The following is a 20442-nucleotide window of genomic DNA, read 5'->3' as shown; positions in this document are numbered from 1 at the left end:
AATGTTTACCTTTATGTATGATGCACTGCGACTATATAAATCTGTAAAAAACCTGACACACATTGCTTGACAAAGGCTGAACTAACAGCCGAAACGTTGCTGGAGGTGGAATAAACACTTTATTTGTTTGTTCACAACATTGGTCAAAAAGACTTACAGGCTACTGAATAAACAAAGCCCCTTATCAACATCAGTAGTATATGTGATTATTACCTAACTAAGCTCCCCCTAGTGGTGACTGCAGGCAACTTAATTTCTCTCATTTAGATGAGATTACTAGATCACATTACTAAAGTTTATCGCTTATGTTCTGTGCTAGGAACAATGGTTCTCAATTTTAAAAATATTGATAACGGTTGAATGAGCAACTAATGTTGGACCTAAAAATATACCAGTTTTCTTCTCCAGAAAGCAGAAAAGTATCCTATAGTCCCGCCTACAAGACCTTGAAAATGGTGAAAAAAGGCATTTGCACCGCTTTCTTATGGGTTTGGATTTTACGACTTTCACTGTGCGCCGCAAATGATATGTCTATTTTATTTTTTGGGTCCGTGCATCACGGGGATAATAAATTTGTGTAGGTTTTTGACAACTTCTGGCGCTAATAACTTTTTCATACTTACAGTACAGATCTGTGGGTACTGTCATTTTGTGCAACTTTTGATGATGTTTTGATGATGTTTGCTATCATTTTTAGGACTGTGCAACAACTTTTTATAGAAATTTTTTATATTTTTAAATTTTTTATATTTTTTTAAATTGGCAAAATAGCCATTTTGGACTTCGGGCACTATTTTCCGTTACAGAGTTAAACACAGTGAAAAAACATTAATATATTTTGATAGATTGGGCATTTTCAGACACGGCAATACCTAATGTGTTTATGGTTTTTACTGTTTATTTATATTTATATCAGTTAGATTAGAATTTTTAGGGTTTTTTTTAATAATTTTTTTTTCAACTTTTTTATTTTTATCTTTTTTTGTACTTTAACCCTAGGTTGTCTAATCAATTCTACAATATACTGCCATACTCTAGTATATGGGGATTTACAACCACATTTTAAAGAATGGGTTAAAACGAGACAGCCTCGGGTTTTCGGGAGACCCGAGGCTGTCATACCGACCGATCGCCACTCCCCGATGATGTCAGGTCATCCCTTGAGCCCTCTCCATGCAACTGGATCCGACCCGCGCTGTACTATTACGGTGCGCGTCGGGAAGGGGTTAAATGATACTTATGAGCTACAAGGGCTCATGGAGGGCATTGCCAGAGCCCCTTCATTCTGTAGCTTCACAGACTATTACACTGCACATGAGCATGTCTCACCCTACCCCTGCTCCCTCGACATTTCCTCCTCCTTCAGTCTGTTTTAATCCTACAGAGTGGGACTACTAACACCCCCCAGAGCCTGTCAGGTTCATTTGCATAATTTAAAAAGTTAATTCTAGAAGGAAAGGAGGCCATGGAAGGTATCATGGAAAATATAAATATAAGAATATTACTACAGTCACAGTGCCTGGATCTATGAGATTTATGTATCATTGTCAAATGTATTGTGATAGTACTACACACTATTATTGTAGATTTCTCTATTAATATAAGAATACTATTATTAGATCTTACTGACTTTTATAATTTTCTTTAAAAAGTTAAACTGTTCACTTGGCTCTAGTTTGTTATTCGTTTGACTTATTTTTGCTCTAACATCTTCTGCTTCAGGTCGTGTTCCAAGAATATTTGGAAGACAGGGGTAAAATCTTTAAAATGAAACCATGATTTCTCAAACAAGTAGAACTATATACATAGACATATTAGGAAGGTTAGAATTGGGTTTAAACAATCTGTAGAGATAATGGGGAGCTGAGGTAGGAACTATGGAGGTTGGGATCTTCATTCATCCATCATAGAATACACTATACAGGCAGTATAAGGTCAGTTACTTTCACTGGTGTTACTTTCTTTACAAAATAATGTTAATTTTTGTACAAAAATGTAAAACACCCCCCCAGAAAAATATTATAAATAAGTTATGTTGTTGTCCGGACCGAAACATCTGAGTATATAACCCTCTATTTGATTACATCTATCAATTATATTTCCAACATGCCAAAGCAATTGATGAAAAACACATCAATTACAGATTACACAAATTACAGGCAATGACAATAGACGTCACATACTAAAATAAAACATGCAAAAAATGAAAAAAACAATATGTAAAACACTAAATCAATGTATGAGTATGATCTATTTTCTTTTATTTTACTAACAAATTCTCCTCATACAGCTATCTATAGTTTTAGTAATTGTATAATCAACCTCCTCTTTACCAAACTTTTTACTCGCACTTTTTATGAATAATATAGAAACCTTGCGTAATTTAAGATTGACATTTAAAAAAAAAAATTCTGTCTAATAAACTACCGCTTATCTGCATTTTCTGTTTGTGATACTTCATCCTAATCGAAAATAACAAGATCCTTAAGAAATTGAGATAAAGAAGGTTTTGTCAACTACTTATATAGGTCGCCATTCTTCTCTTGTACACTGGGTGTCACTGTACATCCATTTTTCCAAACAAGAGGAGCAAATACGCTCCCTGTAAGTGCTAGAAGATGTAATGGCTGCTGCTCTTCATCTATTGTAAGACGACATAAACAGTCAACTGTTACATGGGAACATTAATGAATTTGAAGATCTGATTCTCTGCACTGAAATGGAGATTTCATCCTTAGACTGGATTTCTGGTGCAGTCAATCCACTCAAAGCTGTATTTTTGCTGCAGATGGTTGTGGATCTGGTGTTCTGTCAGCTTCACTACATGATCCCAGAAGAATCCAAGCACGGCACCTTTGTTGGAAGGGTAGCGCAAGATCTAGGTCTAGAGATCCGAGAGATAAATTCCAGAATGTTACGGATTGTCTCAAGAGATAACAAAGACTATTTTCAGGTAAATCTCCAAAATGGAATTTTATTTGTCAACAATATTATAGACAGAGAAGACGTATGTCAAAGGGTTAATGTTTGTGTCATTCACCTGGAAATTATTGTGGATAAACCTGTCCACATATATCATGTCGATGTTGAGATTGAAGATGTTAATGATAATTACCCTATATTCTCAGCTAAACAATATAACATTTCCATAGCAGAATCAAGATTAGTCGGAACTAGGTTTCCATTAGAGGGCGCTGTTGATGATGACATAGGTGTCAATTCTGTTAAGAACTATGAGCTTAGCCCAAATGCATATTTTTCGTTAGAAGTACAAAGAGATAAGCATCAAAGTGAATCACTTGAAGTCGTCCTGAAGAAATCACTTGATAGAGAGAAGGAACCTGTGTTCAATTTAACTCTTACTGCTTTTGATGGGGGCAAGCCAAAATTAAGTGGCACAACTCAGCTTCTTATATCTGTTCAAGATGTCAATGATAACGCACCAACTTTTTCCCAATCAGTCTATGAAACATATTTGTTAGAAAATTCTCAGAAGGGAACAGTAGTTGTGAAGCTGAATGCTACAGATGCTGATCTTGAAGAAAATGGAGAAGTTTTTTATGAGTTTAGCAACCAGGTGCCCCAATTCATAAGATTTCTGTTTGATTTAGACAAAATTTCAGGGGAGATCAAAGTAGTTGGAGAAGTGGATTATGAACAAACCAATCACTATGAAATCCGTATAGATGCTTTTGATAGAGGTCAAAATCCAATGGCCGGACATTGCAAAGTTCTGGTCAACATAATAGATGTAAATGATAACCCACCTGAGATGACAGTGACATCACTTTCTTTACCGGTTCCAGAGGATTCCACCCTAGAGACAACTGTAGCAATTATAAGAATACAAGATAAAGATTCTGGTTCTAATGGTGAAGTGAAGTGTCATATAAATGAAAATGTTCCTTTCAAATTAAAACTTTCACTACGTGAATATTACTCACTAATAGTGGACGGACCTCTGGATCGTGAAGTTGTTGATCGGTATAAAATTGAAATCACTGCACAAGATGAGGGCACACCAGCACTTACCACATCTGAGACACTTTGGGTGGAAATAAGTGATGTTAATGACAACGCACCAACCTTTCAAAAAAATGTGGACACTATTCTTATCACCGAAAACAACCCCCCAGGATCCTTTGTCTATACTGTTTCAGCCACCGATGGCGACATAGGTCAGAATTCTTTTATAACATATACTCTTATGGAAAGTCTAACAGATGGAATGCCTGTTACTACCTACCTCTCAATAAATCCAGAAAATGGCAAGCTCATCGCACTGATATCCTTTAATCATGAAGAAGTCACTAACTTTCAATGTACTATCAAAGCAACAGATGCTGGTTTTCCCCCACTAAGCGGTAACTTGACCTTACATGTCTTTGTTATTGATATCAATGATAATGCTCCAATTCCAGACCCAACATTTTTCAGTACTGACTTGGAAGCTGCAGAAATTGTTCCTAGATCAGTAAAAGTAGGAACTGTTGTGACGAAAATAAGAGCAAGAGATGCTGATTCTGGCTATAACGCGTGGCTCTCATTTGAGATTAAAGATGAAAGTGAGAAAATTCCTTTTGGAATTGGACCTCATAGTGGAGACATAACTGTTATTCGTCCACTAATTGAGTCAAATCAGGATGACTACAAACTAGTCATTGTTGTACACGACCATGGGGAACCAGCAATGTCCACTACTGTCACAGTGACAATTGCTTTAACTGAACAAATTCAAGAAATTCATGTTGAACAAAATAAAAAAGGATTTGAGTATGAGGATTTTATCAATGCCAATACATATTTAATAATGGCAATCTGCTTAGTATCAGGAACTTTCTTAATTACTCTAATAGTGTATACAGTCATACGCTGGCATCAATGCACCCAGGAAATAGATGAATTGAGACAGAACAATATGGGATCTCTTGCTCGAAGCTGGACCTATTCCATGCAGCGTCAATACAAATTCTGCAGGAATGGAATTTCTCCCCAAAATGACCTAATTTTATTCACTCCTAATCTGCCTAATACATTAGATATTGAAGAAGGCATGTATCAGCCTGAATTCATAATGGGTCCATCAGCAAGGGTAAGTCAATGTTAACCTAACCTTAGGTTTTTCCTTGTACATATCTTACTTAGATAATTTTACTGGTAAGATAAAATTGTACATTTGCCCAAGTTTATTGGATGAATAGTTGAGTAGTTAAAAAAATCTGGCTTTTGGATATATTCTGATTTTCCAAATGTTAGGGACTGGATATTCTTTTTCTTGTCAAGGGACATTGATAGCTGAGTAACAAGTCATATTTTGTAAACTTACAATCTAGTGTTCATTTCAACTGCAGCTCCACCATGTAAATAAAGAATTACATTGTATGTCTTAAAGCTGCAGGCTGTAAGTTAGTCACACATATTTGATCCTCCGAAGCTAGACGTGTCTTTTGTAGCATCTTGTTCTCTGGATAACATAGGGAGAATGCACAGTATTTTGTGCATTAGGATTTTACAAACATAAAGGTTTAATGGCACTTATTTGTTGAGCCTCCCTAATATTGTGTTCTACTTTTTATGACCCACTGGCTCATATAGAAATATTGTTTTTTTAATTCTTGTATACAAAATAACAAGCATTTAATTTTGACACTTTTGAAAATTGAAAAAAATTGATTTGGTCCATTATTTTGTTTTTGTTATTAAGAAACTTGTAAAGTTTGTGCTGAATCATAAGAACTTTAAACCTGTTCTTTAAAACTATTTTGAGCTGCCTGAGTTTAAAGCCATTACATCATGCGCCTCATAGTCATCATTTTAGGCAATAGTTAACTTCTTCTGTGTCAAACTTTGTTCACATATTTTAGTTTTGCCACCCAAACATAATACCAGAAGCACACCCTATAAAACTTATAAAATGCTCTTTAGTTGTACAGGCAGTCCCCTACTTTAGGACACCCGACTTACAGACAACGCCTAGTTAAAGACGGACCCCTCTGCCCATTGTGACCTTTGATGAAGCTCTCTGAAGGCTTAACTATAGTCCCAGACTGCAATGATTAGTTCTAAAGTGTCAGTAATGAACTTTTATTGATAACGCTTAGTCCCAATTGAAACTCCAATTGTCACTGGGGAAAAAATAAATTTTGCCTGGAAATACTGTTATAAAATATGTAGTTTTGACTTACATACTATGGAACCTATCTTGTATGTAACCCAGGTACTGCCTGTATATACTGAATAAATTGATCTTGTTTTATCATTCAAGTCATTATTATTTATCAATCTTCATAGATTTTGATTTTTAAAAAATTATTTATTACTCTTATAACTGTTAGAAATTAATGTTTAGTGTGAAATAATATGGCAAATTAATTTAATTTATATGCAGCAACTAATAATTTGATATGATACCTGATAGTTAAATCTATACATGTAGCATTAGGTAAATTAATTATCAAAATGAAGTCTCTTTAGTTAATATCTTTTTACAGTTTCATGTACTTTTCAGTTGATTTGAAGACAAACAGATGTAATTTTTTATCTTAATGGATTCAACATTTCCATACTTTAATTTGAGGGCATCTTACAGAGCATTCAGATAAATGCACATTACAAAAAAATTGAAGTATAATTGTAAAATAATAAATTCCTTACCATAGATATATAACAGATATATAACACCCAGCAAGGCAGTCTGCCTTTATAAAAAAGGGTCACTGAGAGAAGCTCAATGAGTTACAGTGTAGTACTGTGATAGGATTTACCATTGCAACAAAATTGCATTTTCTTTGGAGGCATTTAGCTACCATTGCAACTCATCCCCCAAGTTGGAGAACACATAAAGTTAAAAGATTTTGTGACAATCTGGACCCATTAAGGATACGAAAGCTCAATTAGATATTGTTTTCAATGCACAGGCTCTGGAAGTACAGGAAGTGAGAGCGAGTTGTCAACACAACAACTGATGCGGTACAACACTAGTCCACGGCCCTTAATGGCTGACAGTCCAATTTCACTTGCCTCAGTGGTACATAGCCCTGCCAAGCATGGTAGCTTCTGCCACCTGTATACTATTAGTGGGATTATATCAGGCCGGAAGCCCACCCATGTCATTTATGTAACAAAGACATGGATGCGGAGATTTGTGCATCGAAATAAAAGAACACAGGTTAAATTTATATTTTAAAATGCCTTAAGAGCGCATGAGACAAAACTATACACATAGGGAATATATGTACAGTTGACAGAGTACATGTTACAAGTAGAAGACAACAAATATAAGCAGTCAAATGAAAGTCAATTGCATGCTGCTGAACCAATGGGGATAGAGGCCTGCACTTAAAAATTATGCCCACTTTCATGTTCATCTGTGCTGTAAAAACCCCCAGGGAAAAGAAGAATAACCAAAAGGGTTGACTTGCTTTTATTGGAGGTATAGACACACCCATCCCACCCCTGGGTGAGTTCTACAAAATCTCTTATCTAGACTAGATTCAGGACCTTGGATGAGTTCTAACTTCTCAATACAAGGTCATAGGAATATGATTTCCATGCCATCAGACCCGACCAGGTCTCACTTCTCTTTTGAAACTGAACATGACCCACTTAGTATGGTTTTAGTGAGAGTTCTATGTACCTAATTATCTGAAGCCTCCAGAATAAATGCACGGTGCATGTTTGTCTTGCTGCCACAATTCTTAGAAATGTACCCAGTGTCAGGTTGTGGTGGACCATAAATACATAATTGGCATATGGAGTTTATGACCATATGCTCCTTTGTCTTTATGGAAGACAACTTGGAGTTAATTACACTTTAGGAGAAGGCTGGGGGTTGGGGATAGTAGTGTTCTGTGTAATGCACTGATGCATATGAGTATGCTCCCTTTTCTATATACTTCCATATATTTATCACAGAGTTGCCTATGATTGAAATTCTAGAAAAAACTAGAAAACACCTTTAAGGATTGTGGTCAACAGATGCCTAGCACAATACATAATGAGGGGAGTTTGTACAATGATTTTCTAGTTTCCACGTTATGCCACCTCCACGCCAAATGGGAATGGAGGGGGGTGAATGGGTCTGTGTCCCGTGGTGCAGTGGACAGGGGCTATGTTCCTGCCCCATACTTGCACACTAGTTGTTGCCTGCACTAGACTTTATTACACATAAAATATCCCCAATGCCAGGGGTGTTTATATCATAAGCTGTTGTGCCATGCACCTCCTTTTGACAAATCTCCCAGTGTATGTATACTTTGAAGGAGGCATAATTTGATGTTTTAGTGCAGAAGAACTTAAGTATCCTACACCACATACCTTTAGGATGAACTAGAACATGAATTGTAATTGAAAAGATGAAGAAGGTCCAGTGAAGTGAGAAGGGGTATATTTCTAAAGCCATGTGGCTGTTTGGAAGAAGCAGGAGCTCAACTTCATTGTTGAGTTCCATGATTTCATGTTCCTTTTTTTCCAGGAAAGCTGGAGAATAAAGCTTGACTTTTAAAAGTAGGATGGATAAGAGAAAAAGAAGAAAAACATCAATTGAACACAATTAAAGAGCTAGATAAGGGATATTGGGATTTTGGGAAGAAGGATTAAGTTGACAGGTTCCCTTTAATGCACATTTGGCAAAAACATTTTTACTATTGCAGGAACACTGAATGGTAGTTTATTGGGGATCACACAGCAAGTGAAAGACTTGGTTAAAAGCAAATTAAGCAGTTGTACTCAATACCAGGCAGCACCTGCAAAAGCTAATCAAATACTTTGGTTTCCCTATTTCTCCTTTTTTTTGTACATACCAATGTAAAGTTACCCATTTTTAAACTCCTTGTGAGACTGCATTTTGAAAATGAGATCCAGTTTTGTCCTCCACATGCCTAAAACAGAAATAATTTTGGGATGGAAGGCCTTTCCTATAACTCCAATCTAAAAAAATTACATTTTTCCCATTAAGGATGGGAACTTATACATCTACATTGGACAGGTCATTAATTTGTAGAGTTGATAAACTATGATATGACTTTTCCAAGACATGGCAAAAAATATATCATGATATAGAGCAGCTTTTCTAGCGATGCATTGAACAGGACTTATAGGAGTTCTATATATGATGGCTTGTTTTTCTTTGTTAGTAAGTACTACCAGTATGTGTTTTGCATATTTAAAAAACATGAATAGCTAATGAATTGTGGAAAACATACCTGTTTAAATGGTTTACATTGGATTTTTTTAGTAGATGGGTCCCGTCACAATTATCTGACCATGAGACATCTGATAAACTTCTAGCAAGTATTCAGTTTTCCTGCAGCACCACCCATGAAGAAATGAAGCATTGTTTATTGTGGGCTATATTGATCTTGCATGAGCATGCTGAGTGACACTATGCATAGTTTTTGTCTTGTTTGCACATGAAAACAGGCAATATAGTTTGGAAAAAATGTGAAATATTTTGCTGAATAAAACATTTTTTTTATTCACCATTAAAAACATGATATCTAATGTAGAAATCCTTAATGGGATACATTCTGAATGCATCCCTTGCCCTAATCCCCAGGCTATGGAAAACCTCCTGGACCCCTCTGATTTCTGATTTGGTGAGATAACCCTATTACATAGATTGGAGGAATTTACAGCCAACTTCCACAACACTGGCATAACCCATTTGCTTATCTGGGGACCATGTTCAACCACGTTCTGTGTGGTACTATGGTAACGGTGCAGGACAGTCTGTTATATCATCACTGGGAGCAGAGCATAAAAGGAAGGAGCTGTTAGTGAGAACTAAAGGATCATGGAACATGTAATTTCCAGTGGTGGCCATCTTGGTGATAACTTTGCCTACTTTAGAAAGCCCATAACATTTTGTGTATCATATTATCAAATTAAGCTCCATTTTGTGACTAATGACATTGAGTTCTATTATTTTCATTTATTTATAGCATTATGGGTTTTTGTATCAGACGTTCACATTCCTGGAATACCCCTTTAAATTTGTACGCAAGTCTAAACACGCATATTGTAGCTTCAGACAAAAATTGTCACTGGAATTTCAAAATTATTTGTTGTCACAGGAACAAGGATTATTAAACAAACTCCCTTACAGAAACCTCATAGCCTGGGTCTAAAGTAAAGCATCCACTGAGCTTTACCTGAGGTCATTGTGGACAGAAAGATCAGTCACTAGGGTTATCTGTGAGTATGGCGTCCTTAAGTACTGCCTTAAGTGTGCCTGTATAGCTGTCCATTAGCACTTACTGTAATATATACATTGTCTGTTAAATGTTTTGTTGGTTTTCTATGTTTTGCTTGTTCGTAGCTAAGGGTTCTAGACAGGGAAACAGACAATCCCTTTATTAATGTAGAAAAATAGTTTGATACCTATATGCAATCGTATATAAGATATTCTTGATGTATTTTAGATTACAAGCCAGTAATTTTTGTTAGCTATTAGAACACAAAAAAAACCCTACCCTTAGTATCCTACCCTACCCTTTCCTTACTATATCAAGTATCAAAGTTTTGGTGTTGATGATCATTATTGTAAATGCTTAGGTTCTTTAAGGTAGAAATTTGCATAATTTAAGATACTGAAATTAATATAAAGCAGCAAACCAAAGAAGTAGCAGCACTCTGTGTCCAATTCAAGGGTGTTTATTCACCAGGTGAAAGTAAAGCTGTACTTTCACCTGGTGAATAAACACCTTTGAATTGGACACGGAGTGCTGCTACTTCTTTGGTTTGCTGCTGTAATGTCGCGGTCTTGGATCAGACATGCTGTAGCCTGCACCCATCGGGTTGAACCCTCTCTCTACACTGTGCCGCCCACCCACACAGCTGAAATTACTATAAAAATATAGTATAATTGAGGGGGAAAAAAACAAGGATTTGAAAAGGGTAACAGAGACACAAATGAAAAATATAGTTAATATAGAAAAAAAGAGAGATGTAAAGGGGCACTGCTGCGAGTCCTTTCCTGGCATTATTCCAGATCTTGGAGCTGTATTTTCATTCGAGAATACTGACGTATATAATTGTATGGTGGGGCTCAAACCTGTGAAGACAGCACAGAGTCATTTAATCATCATCAAAAATAGAAAGGAAGACACTCACCACTTCTTTAAAACATAGTCTATTTCTTTATTCTTTACATTCTTAAAATTGACATATGTTGCAGGGAAGGGAGAGTAAATACATTTGGAGCGTTTCAGGGATGAATCGTTTCGCGCTAATCCTAGCCCTTCATCTTGCCTAGGCAAGTCATTTTAAAGAATGTAAAAAATAAAGAAATAGACTATGCTTTAAAGAAGTGGTGAACGCCAATCTTTCTTTTCTATTTTTGATGATGAAAAAAAGTTTAATTTTATAAAAAGTTAAGTTACATAAAGGGGGTCATTTATCTTATCTCTGTTTGTTTTGGCCTGTCTGCTACTTTATGAATATCACTTTTCCTTGTGTTAAATGGTTTTTTTTAAGATCACTGTTTGAGACAATTGTTACAAATGTCATTTTAAGTTTTCCTTAAGTATGATTTCATCTGGAGTATTTTCCTTAAAAAGATGTCCCCAATTTTAGACAATTTGAAATGATATATGTGGAATAGAAGATAAATGTGTCTTACTGAGGAAAAACAAATGTCTGGTGGATATTTCAAAATATCCCCAAAAAGGTGTAAAAATTGCAATGTGGCAATAAAAGACAGAAAAAAAACAGGAAGAAAAATTAAGATTAATGACCCCCAAAGAGTTGATCTTGTTTCTTAAAAAAAATTGTGGCTATTAAACCAAACATTTTTTAAAATTTGTGATTTTTTAAGAAACTGATTGCTTCATACCAATTTTGGAAACAAAAATAGTTTTGACTAAATATTATCCCAACAAAATTACCACTTTTAAACTTTCAAGAGATTAAACAAAAAAATTCTAATAAATTTTAGAAAAGCTAGCTATATTTTAACAAGCCTATCTCAATAAAAAAGTCATACATTTATTGGTAAAACAAAATATAACCAAAGCAAAACAAGTATCAAGATTGCTATAATATGTTTTATGAAGAAAATATCAAGCCATACTTAATGATAAAAATTTTATAATAATATCAAAGTGAAATGTAGATTAAAATGATGAATTATAAATAATTGAGAGTTGGATATTTATTTTTTCAGATTATGTGCAACTGTGTCTTCCTTTTATTTAATGTCTGTAAAAGAAACATTTTAAAGTTTTTGTTGATGATGATGACGACGGTACTTTAATAAAATAATGATATCTAGTAATGTGTCATTGGATTTGCAACCAAGAGAATGTTTGTATCCAATCTGCATATTTTGGGGATACAATGTCTGTTATTACTGCAGATGTTTGTAAAAAAGAAACGTTTATATTAATGATGTTCCAGCAGATTAAATGCATCTTTTACATCATAAAATGGAAAAAATAACTTAAGAGGAAACAAAAAATATACTTTCTAAATGTGTTGCCTATTTAACTCTTTTTCCCTATGTTAAATGCCATATTATAAAGTTTGAACAAAATAAATTAAATAAAAGTCTGTTGTAGTATTATATTTCTTCACCAGATGTCAGTGTTACACAATTTTTGTGAAAAACAACTTCTAATCCATTTCTTTACTGCGTCAGGTTTTACCGGAGACTTTTTTTTTTCCTTCATAGGAAGATTAACTTCCCATATAACTAATACTCAGTTGCAGAAATGTTTCTGTATTTATATAAAAGCTTACTCAGACAAAAGATGGGATTTGTCTTCATCATACAAATGACTGCTGATCTAGTACTGAGCCAGCTCCACTATGTTGTACCTGAGGAATCAAAGCATGGAACATTTGTTGGCAGACTGGCTCAAGATCTGGGGATACACATCAATGATATCAACTCCAGAAGACTGAGGATTGTTTCAAAAGATGGCACAGATTATTTCCAGGTAAATCTGCAGAATGGTATATTATTTGTGAATAGGATTATAGACAGGGAGCAGTTGTGTCCTGAAATCAGCATCTGTACTGTGCAGCTAGAAATAATTGTAGATAAACCTGTACAGATTCATCATGTTGATGTAGAAATTGAAGATATTAATGATAACTATCCAGTTTTCCCGACAAATGAATTTAAACTGTCTGTATCTGAAGTGATGTTAATTGGATCACTCTTCCCACTAGAGGGAGCTATTGACCCAGATATTGGAACAAATTCTGTAACAAACTATGAACTTAGTACCAATGAATATTTTGCACTTGATATACAAACATACACACATGAAAGTAAGTCTGTTCAGCTTGTGTTGAAGAAAACTTTGGATAGAGAACAGACTCCTTTTCACAATCTGACACTAACTGTATATGATGGCGGTAAACCAAGACTAAGTGGCACCCAGCAACTCCTTATTGCAGTGCAAGACGTCAATGATAATGCACCATTCTTTAGTCAGCTTTTTTACCAAGTAAGCTTGTTGGAAAATGCTCTTAATGGGACTATTATTATCACCTTGAATGCAACGGACTATGACCAAGGACAAAACGGGGAAATATTTTATACTTTAAATGAACCAATTTCCCAGCAGTTGTCAACAACTTTCAAAATAGACTCAGAAAGTGGGATAATTCGTGTTGATGGTGAAATTGATTATGAGAAGAGAAACTTTTATGAACTTCAGGTCGCTGCTATTGATAAAGGGTACATAGCAATGACAGGGCACTGTAAGATATTGGTAAATATTATAGATATGAATGACAATACTCCAGAGATAATGGTGACATCACTCAATGTGCCTGTTCCTGAAGATGCCCCGAAAGGATCAGTTGTTGCAGTTATCAGGGTCTATGATAAAGACTCTGGTGAGAATGGGAGGGTCAATTGTCACATATCTAGAAATCTTCCATTTATAGTAACTCCGACCTTAAGAGAATACTTCTCATTGATGGTGAATGGACGACTTGATAGGGAAACTTTATCGGAATATGACATTGAGATCACAGCTACAGATCAAGGTTCTCCTCCCCTTTCAGTGACTAAATCACTAAAAATTCCAGTAAATGATGTGAATGATAATCCACCAACTTTTCCCTACATATCTGAAACTGCTTATATCAAGGAAAATAACCCCCCAGGCTCACATATCTACACAGTGTCAGCGATTGACCCGGACATTAGCCAGAATTCATTCATTACTTACTCAATTGTTGATAGCACCATTGATGGAATCCCTATATACTCCTATATATCCATTAATCCCGAGAATGGAAAGTTATTTGTTCTATTGTCCTTTGACCATGAGCAAGTTTCACTGTTCCACTGTCGTATAAAGGCTACAGATGCTGGATTACCACCTTTGAGCAATGAGATGATTCTCTACATATTCATAGAAGATATTAATGATAATGCCCCAAGGGTTATTGCTCCTTTGCCAAATGTTGAGTCTGATGTTACAGAAGTTATCCCAAGATTCAGCAAAGCTGGGTTACTCGTGACTAAAATCAAAGCCATTGATGAAGACTCGGGCTACAATGCTTGGATTTCTTATGAATTTAGGGATTTGGGGAGAAATGTTCCTTTTGCTGTTGGGAAACATACTGGAGATATTACTTTAATGCGTCAGCTTCTGGAGTCAGATGATGATGAATACAGATTGTCTATTGTATTGAAAGATCATGGAAACCCAGCAATGTCCACATCAGTTACTATTGTCCTTATACTGGCAGACAATGGACAGAAATTACCAGCAGTAAGAAAGAAAGACAAGGGGAAAGACTTTGAGCTTCCGGATGAAAACATTTTCCTAATTGTGTCTATTTGTTTAATATCTGGGGTATTCCTTCTTACATTGATCACATACACAATATTAAGGTGGAATAAATATACGCAGGAAATTGATGAACTCAGACAAAATACACTATGCCCCAGTATTGCGGGCAGCTGGACTTACTCTCAACAACACCAGTATAAAGTCAACTTAAATGGCCTTCCACCAAAGAATGATTTGATTCTTTTCACTTCAAACTTTCCTCAATCATCATTGACTTATGGAAATCCTTTTGCATCACAAGTTTCTGCAATGGTAAGTGATCATTTCCCTTTTTTAAATTTTTAAACATGTGTTTGAAACTTTTTTACCCTTGTTGAACTAAATGATAATGAACTATATTCACATGATGATTTCTCCTTTTTTTCTATACTTCCTTCCAATCTTTTTAGAATTCTTGAATGTTCTCCTTCCTCCCTAAATAATACTAACAAATGACCACTGTCCACTTTTTCTAAGAAATAGAGTTAGGTCCACTTAGTCAGCTCTTGGTAAAAGTAAGTTAAAATGCTAAGTTTTAATTTTTAAAGCAATATTGAAGTTTTTTATATTATTTTGGTAGGCAGTCTGATTTATATTCAGAAGAGATAAGAACATAGGGCACTACCCTAGTGTAGTCTGTCAAAACACAATGAAATATTTCAACAAGTGTACAATTCCTTCTCACCTGATGTATTTGTGCTGCCAAGCACAACTCAGTACATCACAGAGCTTGTGGGGCCAGCAGCAGCCATGTCCTGTCCTCGAGGTCTTTGGTGTACCAATAAGATGGTAGACAACAAGAAAAATCCCCATATTCAGAGGGGTTTAGATTGAATTTAATCAAGCTCTCCAATGTGTGACAGGCAATGGGACTTATACTAAGCCAGCACCCCAAAGAGAACAGAAAACTACTATGTGTACAACCTTGTTGTTCCTAGGTTACGTTGAATGTAGTTTCTACATTTAAAAAAAATCACATTGCCCCACCATATTTTTTTATTTTCCAATCCAATCTGTTTTTATCAAGATTTTTAGAGATTACAGTGTCATCTGTCAATGAAAATGACTTGAACCATTTATTGAATCATGGTTATTTTTCCTGGAGAATCTGACTCTGCAATAAAAAAATAGGGGTTTCCATTTAAAATCGCCTTCCACCCCCATGGAGAGGTGGAAGTGAGTATGAGTTTGATATCATCATAGATTTTTGAAAAATATTTGGCATGTATATTTTTATTTTGTGTATTTGGTAAGATATGCCATGCCAACCTTTTTGTTATACCCTATGTGTATATATGTATAACAAATCCTATTAAGTACTATAAACCCACTTAATTAGCCAACTTTTTAAACTAATGCAGTATTGACCAGTAATTGATCATATAGACATATACATTTTTTTATTCTCTTAAAAACAAATAGAATCCTTGATGATAAATATGTGGTTCACTCTTGTCCTAAGCACTTCATTTGTTTGTAATTGTTTTCAAGAAAATAAAACATTTTATATCTATGATCAGCTACTGGTCATTGCCACTTTTGTAAGTCAAAGTTTACAATTAAGAGGGTTTATAGTGCCTGTCTATAGAGGATCGATTGCGTATATTTATCCATTTTTTATTAATTTTATTCAGAGGTTTATGGAATACACAACTTTTGGTTAATATTATTTTGACAAATACAATCCATGAAATAGAGTGACAATATTTAGGTAAAACTATTCAACTTTTTAGTCTTTCTTAAATCGGGTCTGTTAAAGGGAACTTGTTGGTTAAACTAACCTACTGTAACTAAACATATCTTTGAGAACTACTATTATAAAACAATACAACTATTCCTATCAAAATGAAATCTTAGTGGTTTAGCTCACCCATGGAAGGTCTACACGTAGTTTTCAGTGGACAGCAGGATGCAGAGAATCTCCAAAAAAATTGGTCCGGAATCCAGATTAATGTAATACTTGTATCACCAAAGGGGGAAAAAGTTGGGGTTCGAGTATCCAAAAAGGTTGTACAAAAACTGTTAGAACATAACAAAAATGTATTCTTTATTAAAAACATGTTATAGGTGCTCACATGGGCATGAGGGCAAGATATATGGAACGAAAGACCGCTGCAGTAACGTGTTTTGGACTATAGCTTCCTAATCCTTACTCATACCTAGGACATGCAACCACGCACCTTGTTTAAATAGTGAAGATATTAGGTGAGATATGCAGGTTTACAGCGTGCCCCACCCCACTGGGCGGAAACCTAACTCTAACATTAGCCTGAAGATCTTGAGTATACAGAAAGAAAGTAATTCTAAGACATTTAATAGAAATACAATAGGCACTGCTTATAGTTTAGCCCTTTAGAAAATTGGGTATCTAAACTTAAAATCGAAAAAGCCTTGAAAAAGAGGAGGGCTCTTTTACCAGTCTCCACCCTTGTTGGGTCTAGATACTTGTTCAATGGTTCAACTTATGCCACTTATGGACACTGCATGGACTTCTTAAAAATGTTTTGAGATTCCAGATAAATTACGAGTGCTTGTGATGGTGTTGGGGTTAACGTCAGCCAATTTACCAATTTTTTTAATCATGTGTATGTGTGAGGGGCGTGCTTTCTTGATATGAAAAGTGAGGTTTCCTTTATTTTACTTTATTCACCAGTCATTCCTGATCATAAAATGGAAAAAGATGGATGTGATGGATGTGGTCATTGAGCAATTGCCCCCCTAAGACCCTAATCTTCTTCATATATACAACGTTAAGGTACTGGCAGGGTGATTGCTCATGGACTGATAGAAATCTCATGACCTCCCATCTACAGACATTTTATGGACAGGAATGTCTGGCTGATGAGTTAAAAGACAGGCTTTATTAATCACTTTCACTCTGTATTGTGATGATGGTGCAGATGGAATTGCTATCCTTAATATATTTTAGACTTTATAAAGTTATGCATTTTTTTAAAATAAATATGTACAGTAACTACTGATATTTTGGAAAGAGTAATGTGTACCATATGAAATTTGATTTATATAGACATACAGATAGACATAAATAAGAGACACAAGGTGATATTTAAACATTTCAGTAGAAACATTTTTGTTATCTTGGGGAAAAGATGTAAGATGTTTTAAAAGGAACAATGTTTAGTTGGTATAGTTACATTTTTGTCATTTATAGAGCATTTTCTTGAAATCAAATGGTGCTAATAAATATATACTGTTAAGTAATGACAAGGTTTTTCAAATTTCTATTTTATTTTTGATTATTGTTTCTGGCCCACTATTAAATTTATCATCTGTGTCATGTTTGTCCTTAAGGGATAACATTATTTTAGGCCATTATACCTGCTACAAAGTTTTGCCATATGGTATAAATGATTGGCAAAACATATTTCATTTTCTTTCTAATTCCTTTTAATGTATTTTTGTATTGCTCCAATTAAAATGATAAACATATTAGAATTTTCAAAAATAATATTTGACAACAGAATAATAATACTGGAACCTAAAAAATTAGCAATACAATTAGTAGTAAATTATATTTGGAATGTATACGCTTCTAACAGTTCTTTATCTACATATAATTGAAAAAAAATATTCAGTTGAAATATCAAAATAATCTATATTGTCAAGCACACAGTATAATGTATAAAAATATTCATGTTAACCTCAAATACCTAAAAAATTACTGTTCATGGGAGCTTAAGTTATATATTTAGTAAAGATAAAAATAATGTTTTTTTAACTACACATTATGAAATACATGAATACAAATTTTTTATTATGGTTGTAGTACATGATTCTGGGGTTTGTCACTTTTAAGAGGTAATATCTATTGTTTTTATAAATTTACCTACCCAGCATCTCTTTTATGTAAATGAAATGACAAGTGTAAAAAAAAACGCTATAAGGTTGGCACATATCAGTCATCTAACTTGTTACAGTGGCCATAGTGCAAATATATTAAAATGTAAAATTGAAAAATAATTTAAAAATCTTAATTAAAGCAATCAGTTAAAAGTTTTGGAATTTCTAAAAACCAAGTTTAAAGTAGGTAGAGTTCTATTGGCAGCTTTACTTTTAATTATCATATAACATCTTTCTATTTATTTGGTTTTTATTTATTTATTTATTTTTAAACACTTCAAGATTTGTTGACATTCAAATTAGCGTATTCGATTTGCCAGACTTTGGGGTTATTTACCTTAAAATGCTGTACAATAATAGTGTGAAAACAGTTTAGTAGATCCAATGGTCATAGTAGAAATTTTTGTCAAAATCATTTGTCAATACTATTTTTTCATAATTGTGTTTTGAATTAAACATATTTTAAGAACGTTTTGCTATTTGTTAGATTTTATATAAAATAAAGATTTGCCAAAGAGTAAGGTCTAAAACTCACAAACCTATCTTAAAGTTTAAATGCATTGCACCTTCTCAAAAAGAGATATATTTTTTACAAATGTAATTTTCAGCTTAAATTAAAAATGTACAGTAGTGTTGTGTAATAATAGAAATTATTATTTTTGTTTTATTATACTTCTCGTGTTTAATGTGTTATGCTATTTCTATTATTCTTCTTGCAAAGCTGTGATCATCTAGTTTCTATAAAGCATAATTCCTTAGGCAAGAGATGCAAAATTTAACGAAATTAGTGAATATAAAGCGAAATGTTAAAAACATTATATTATTATGCATTTTATATTTAAAGTAGAAATAATAAAAAATATTTTATACCCATCATTCCCTTTTTTTTTGAGTGGCTGAACCTCACTTTGTGATGTTATTCCAATGCTTTGTGATCTAGGCTCTGATTAATCTAAAACCTGTCATTAACATATATTTACAATTTAATAGCTTCAATTTATTTATTTCTGCTCTTATATACATGTTCAGGGCTTGTGGAGAAAGCACTGTGCTAAATAAACTAAAAAATATTAAATTAACTGAGTTTAAGTTGATTACCTAGAACAGAGTATCAATACCAAACAAAGAATATATGAGAAACTCGGTTCTAATGCAATTCATCACTACATAATTAAAAATATAATTCTTATAGTATATATATTATATATTATATATATTATATTATATATTCATATAATATAATTTTTATTAAAGAAAAAACTAAAATAACCATTACAACATTAGAATACAATATAGAGTAAATCGTTCCCAACAGTCCATCTAATGCCTCTGCACATCACAGGTTAACCGAATTTTTCGGATTAACCGAATTTTGGTTAACCAGGTTAACCAAATTTTTCCCTTTTGCGCTGATTTTCCCTGTATTGTCCTGGGATTTCGGCGCACGCGATTGGATTGTGGCGCATCGGCTGGTTAACTCAGTTTTTCTGTTTTGCACTGATTTTCCCTGTATTGCCCCGGGATTTTGGCGCATGCGATCGGATTGTGGCGCATCGGCACTGGCATGCACGTGACGGAAATCGGGGGGCATGGCCTTACAAAAACCCGACGGATTCGGAAGAATCAACGCATTTAAAAAAAAAAAAGTGTCGCTGGATCAAGAATGGGCCGGGTAAGTAAATCTGCCCCATAATCTCTTAAAGTGCAAATGCAAATAAATTGCCCATAGAATTAATATAAAACACAGTGCAAGTTTAGTACTCAATTCTCCAAAAACTTCCTAAAT

General features: G+C 34.3%; 2 protein-coding genes across 4 annotated transcripts in view; both read left to right on the top strand.

The window, feature by feature from the left end:
* Positions 1–2583: 2583 nt before the first annotated feature.
* Positions 2584–12744, top strand: LOC140126357 (protocadherin alpha-8-like). Of its 3 annotated transcripts, none has more exons than XM_072145744.1 (2): positions 2584–5092; positions 12671–12744. In XM_072145744.1, the coding sequence occupies exons 1-2, from the start codon at positions 2720–2722 to the stop codon at positions 12677–12679; spliced, it is 2382 nt and encodes a 793-aa protein (XP_072001845.1). In that variant the 5' UTR covers positions 2584–2719; the 3' UTR covers positions 12680–12744. The 3 variants fall into 3 exon arrangements, with proteins under 3 accessions (XP_072001845.1, XP_072001844.1, XP_072001847.1); XM_072145743.1 differs by lacking the exon at positions 12671–12744 and adding an exon at positions 9239–10609; XM_072145746.1 differs by lacking the exon at positions 12671–12744 and adding an exon at positions 9236–10609.
* Positions 12711–20442, top strand: part of LOC140126356 (protocadherin alpha-C2-like) — a 217662-nt gene continuing 209930 nt past the window's right edge. Inside the window, exon 1 of the mRNA XM_072145739.1 lies at positions 12711–15068. Within this exon, the coding sequence (XP_072001840.1) occupies positions 12711–15068 (2358 nt within the window). The remainder of the gene's footprint in view (positions 15069–20442) is intronic.

Source organism: Engystomops pustulosus, chromosome 4 (assembly GCF_040894005.1).
Source record: "Engystomops pustulosus chromosome 4, aEngPut4.maternal, whole genome shotgun sequence".
Taxonomy (NCBI): Eukaryota; Metazoa; Chordata; class Amphibia; order Anura; family Leptodactylidae; genus Engystomops; species Engystomops pustulosus.
The sequence above is the reverse complement of the archived record's forward strand: the minus strand, read 5'-3'. Positions and strand labels throughout refer to the sequence as shown.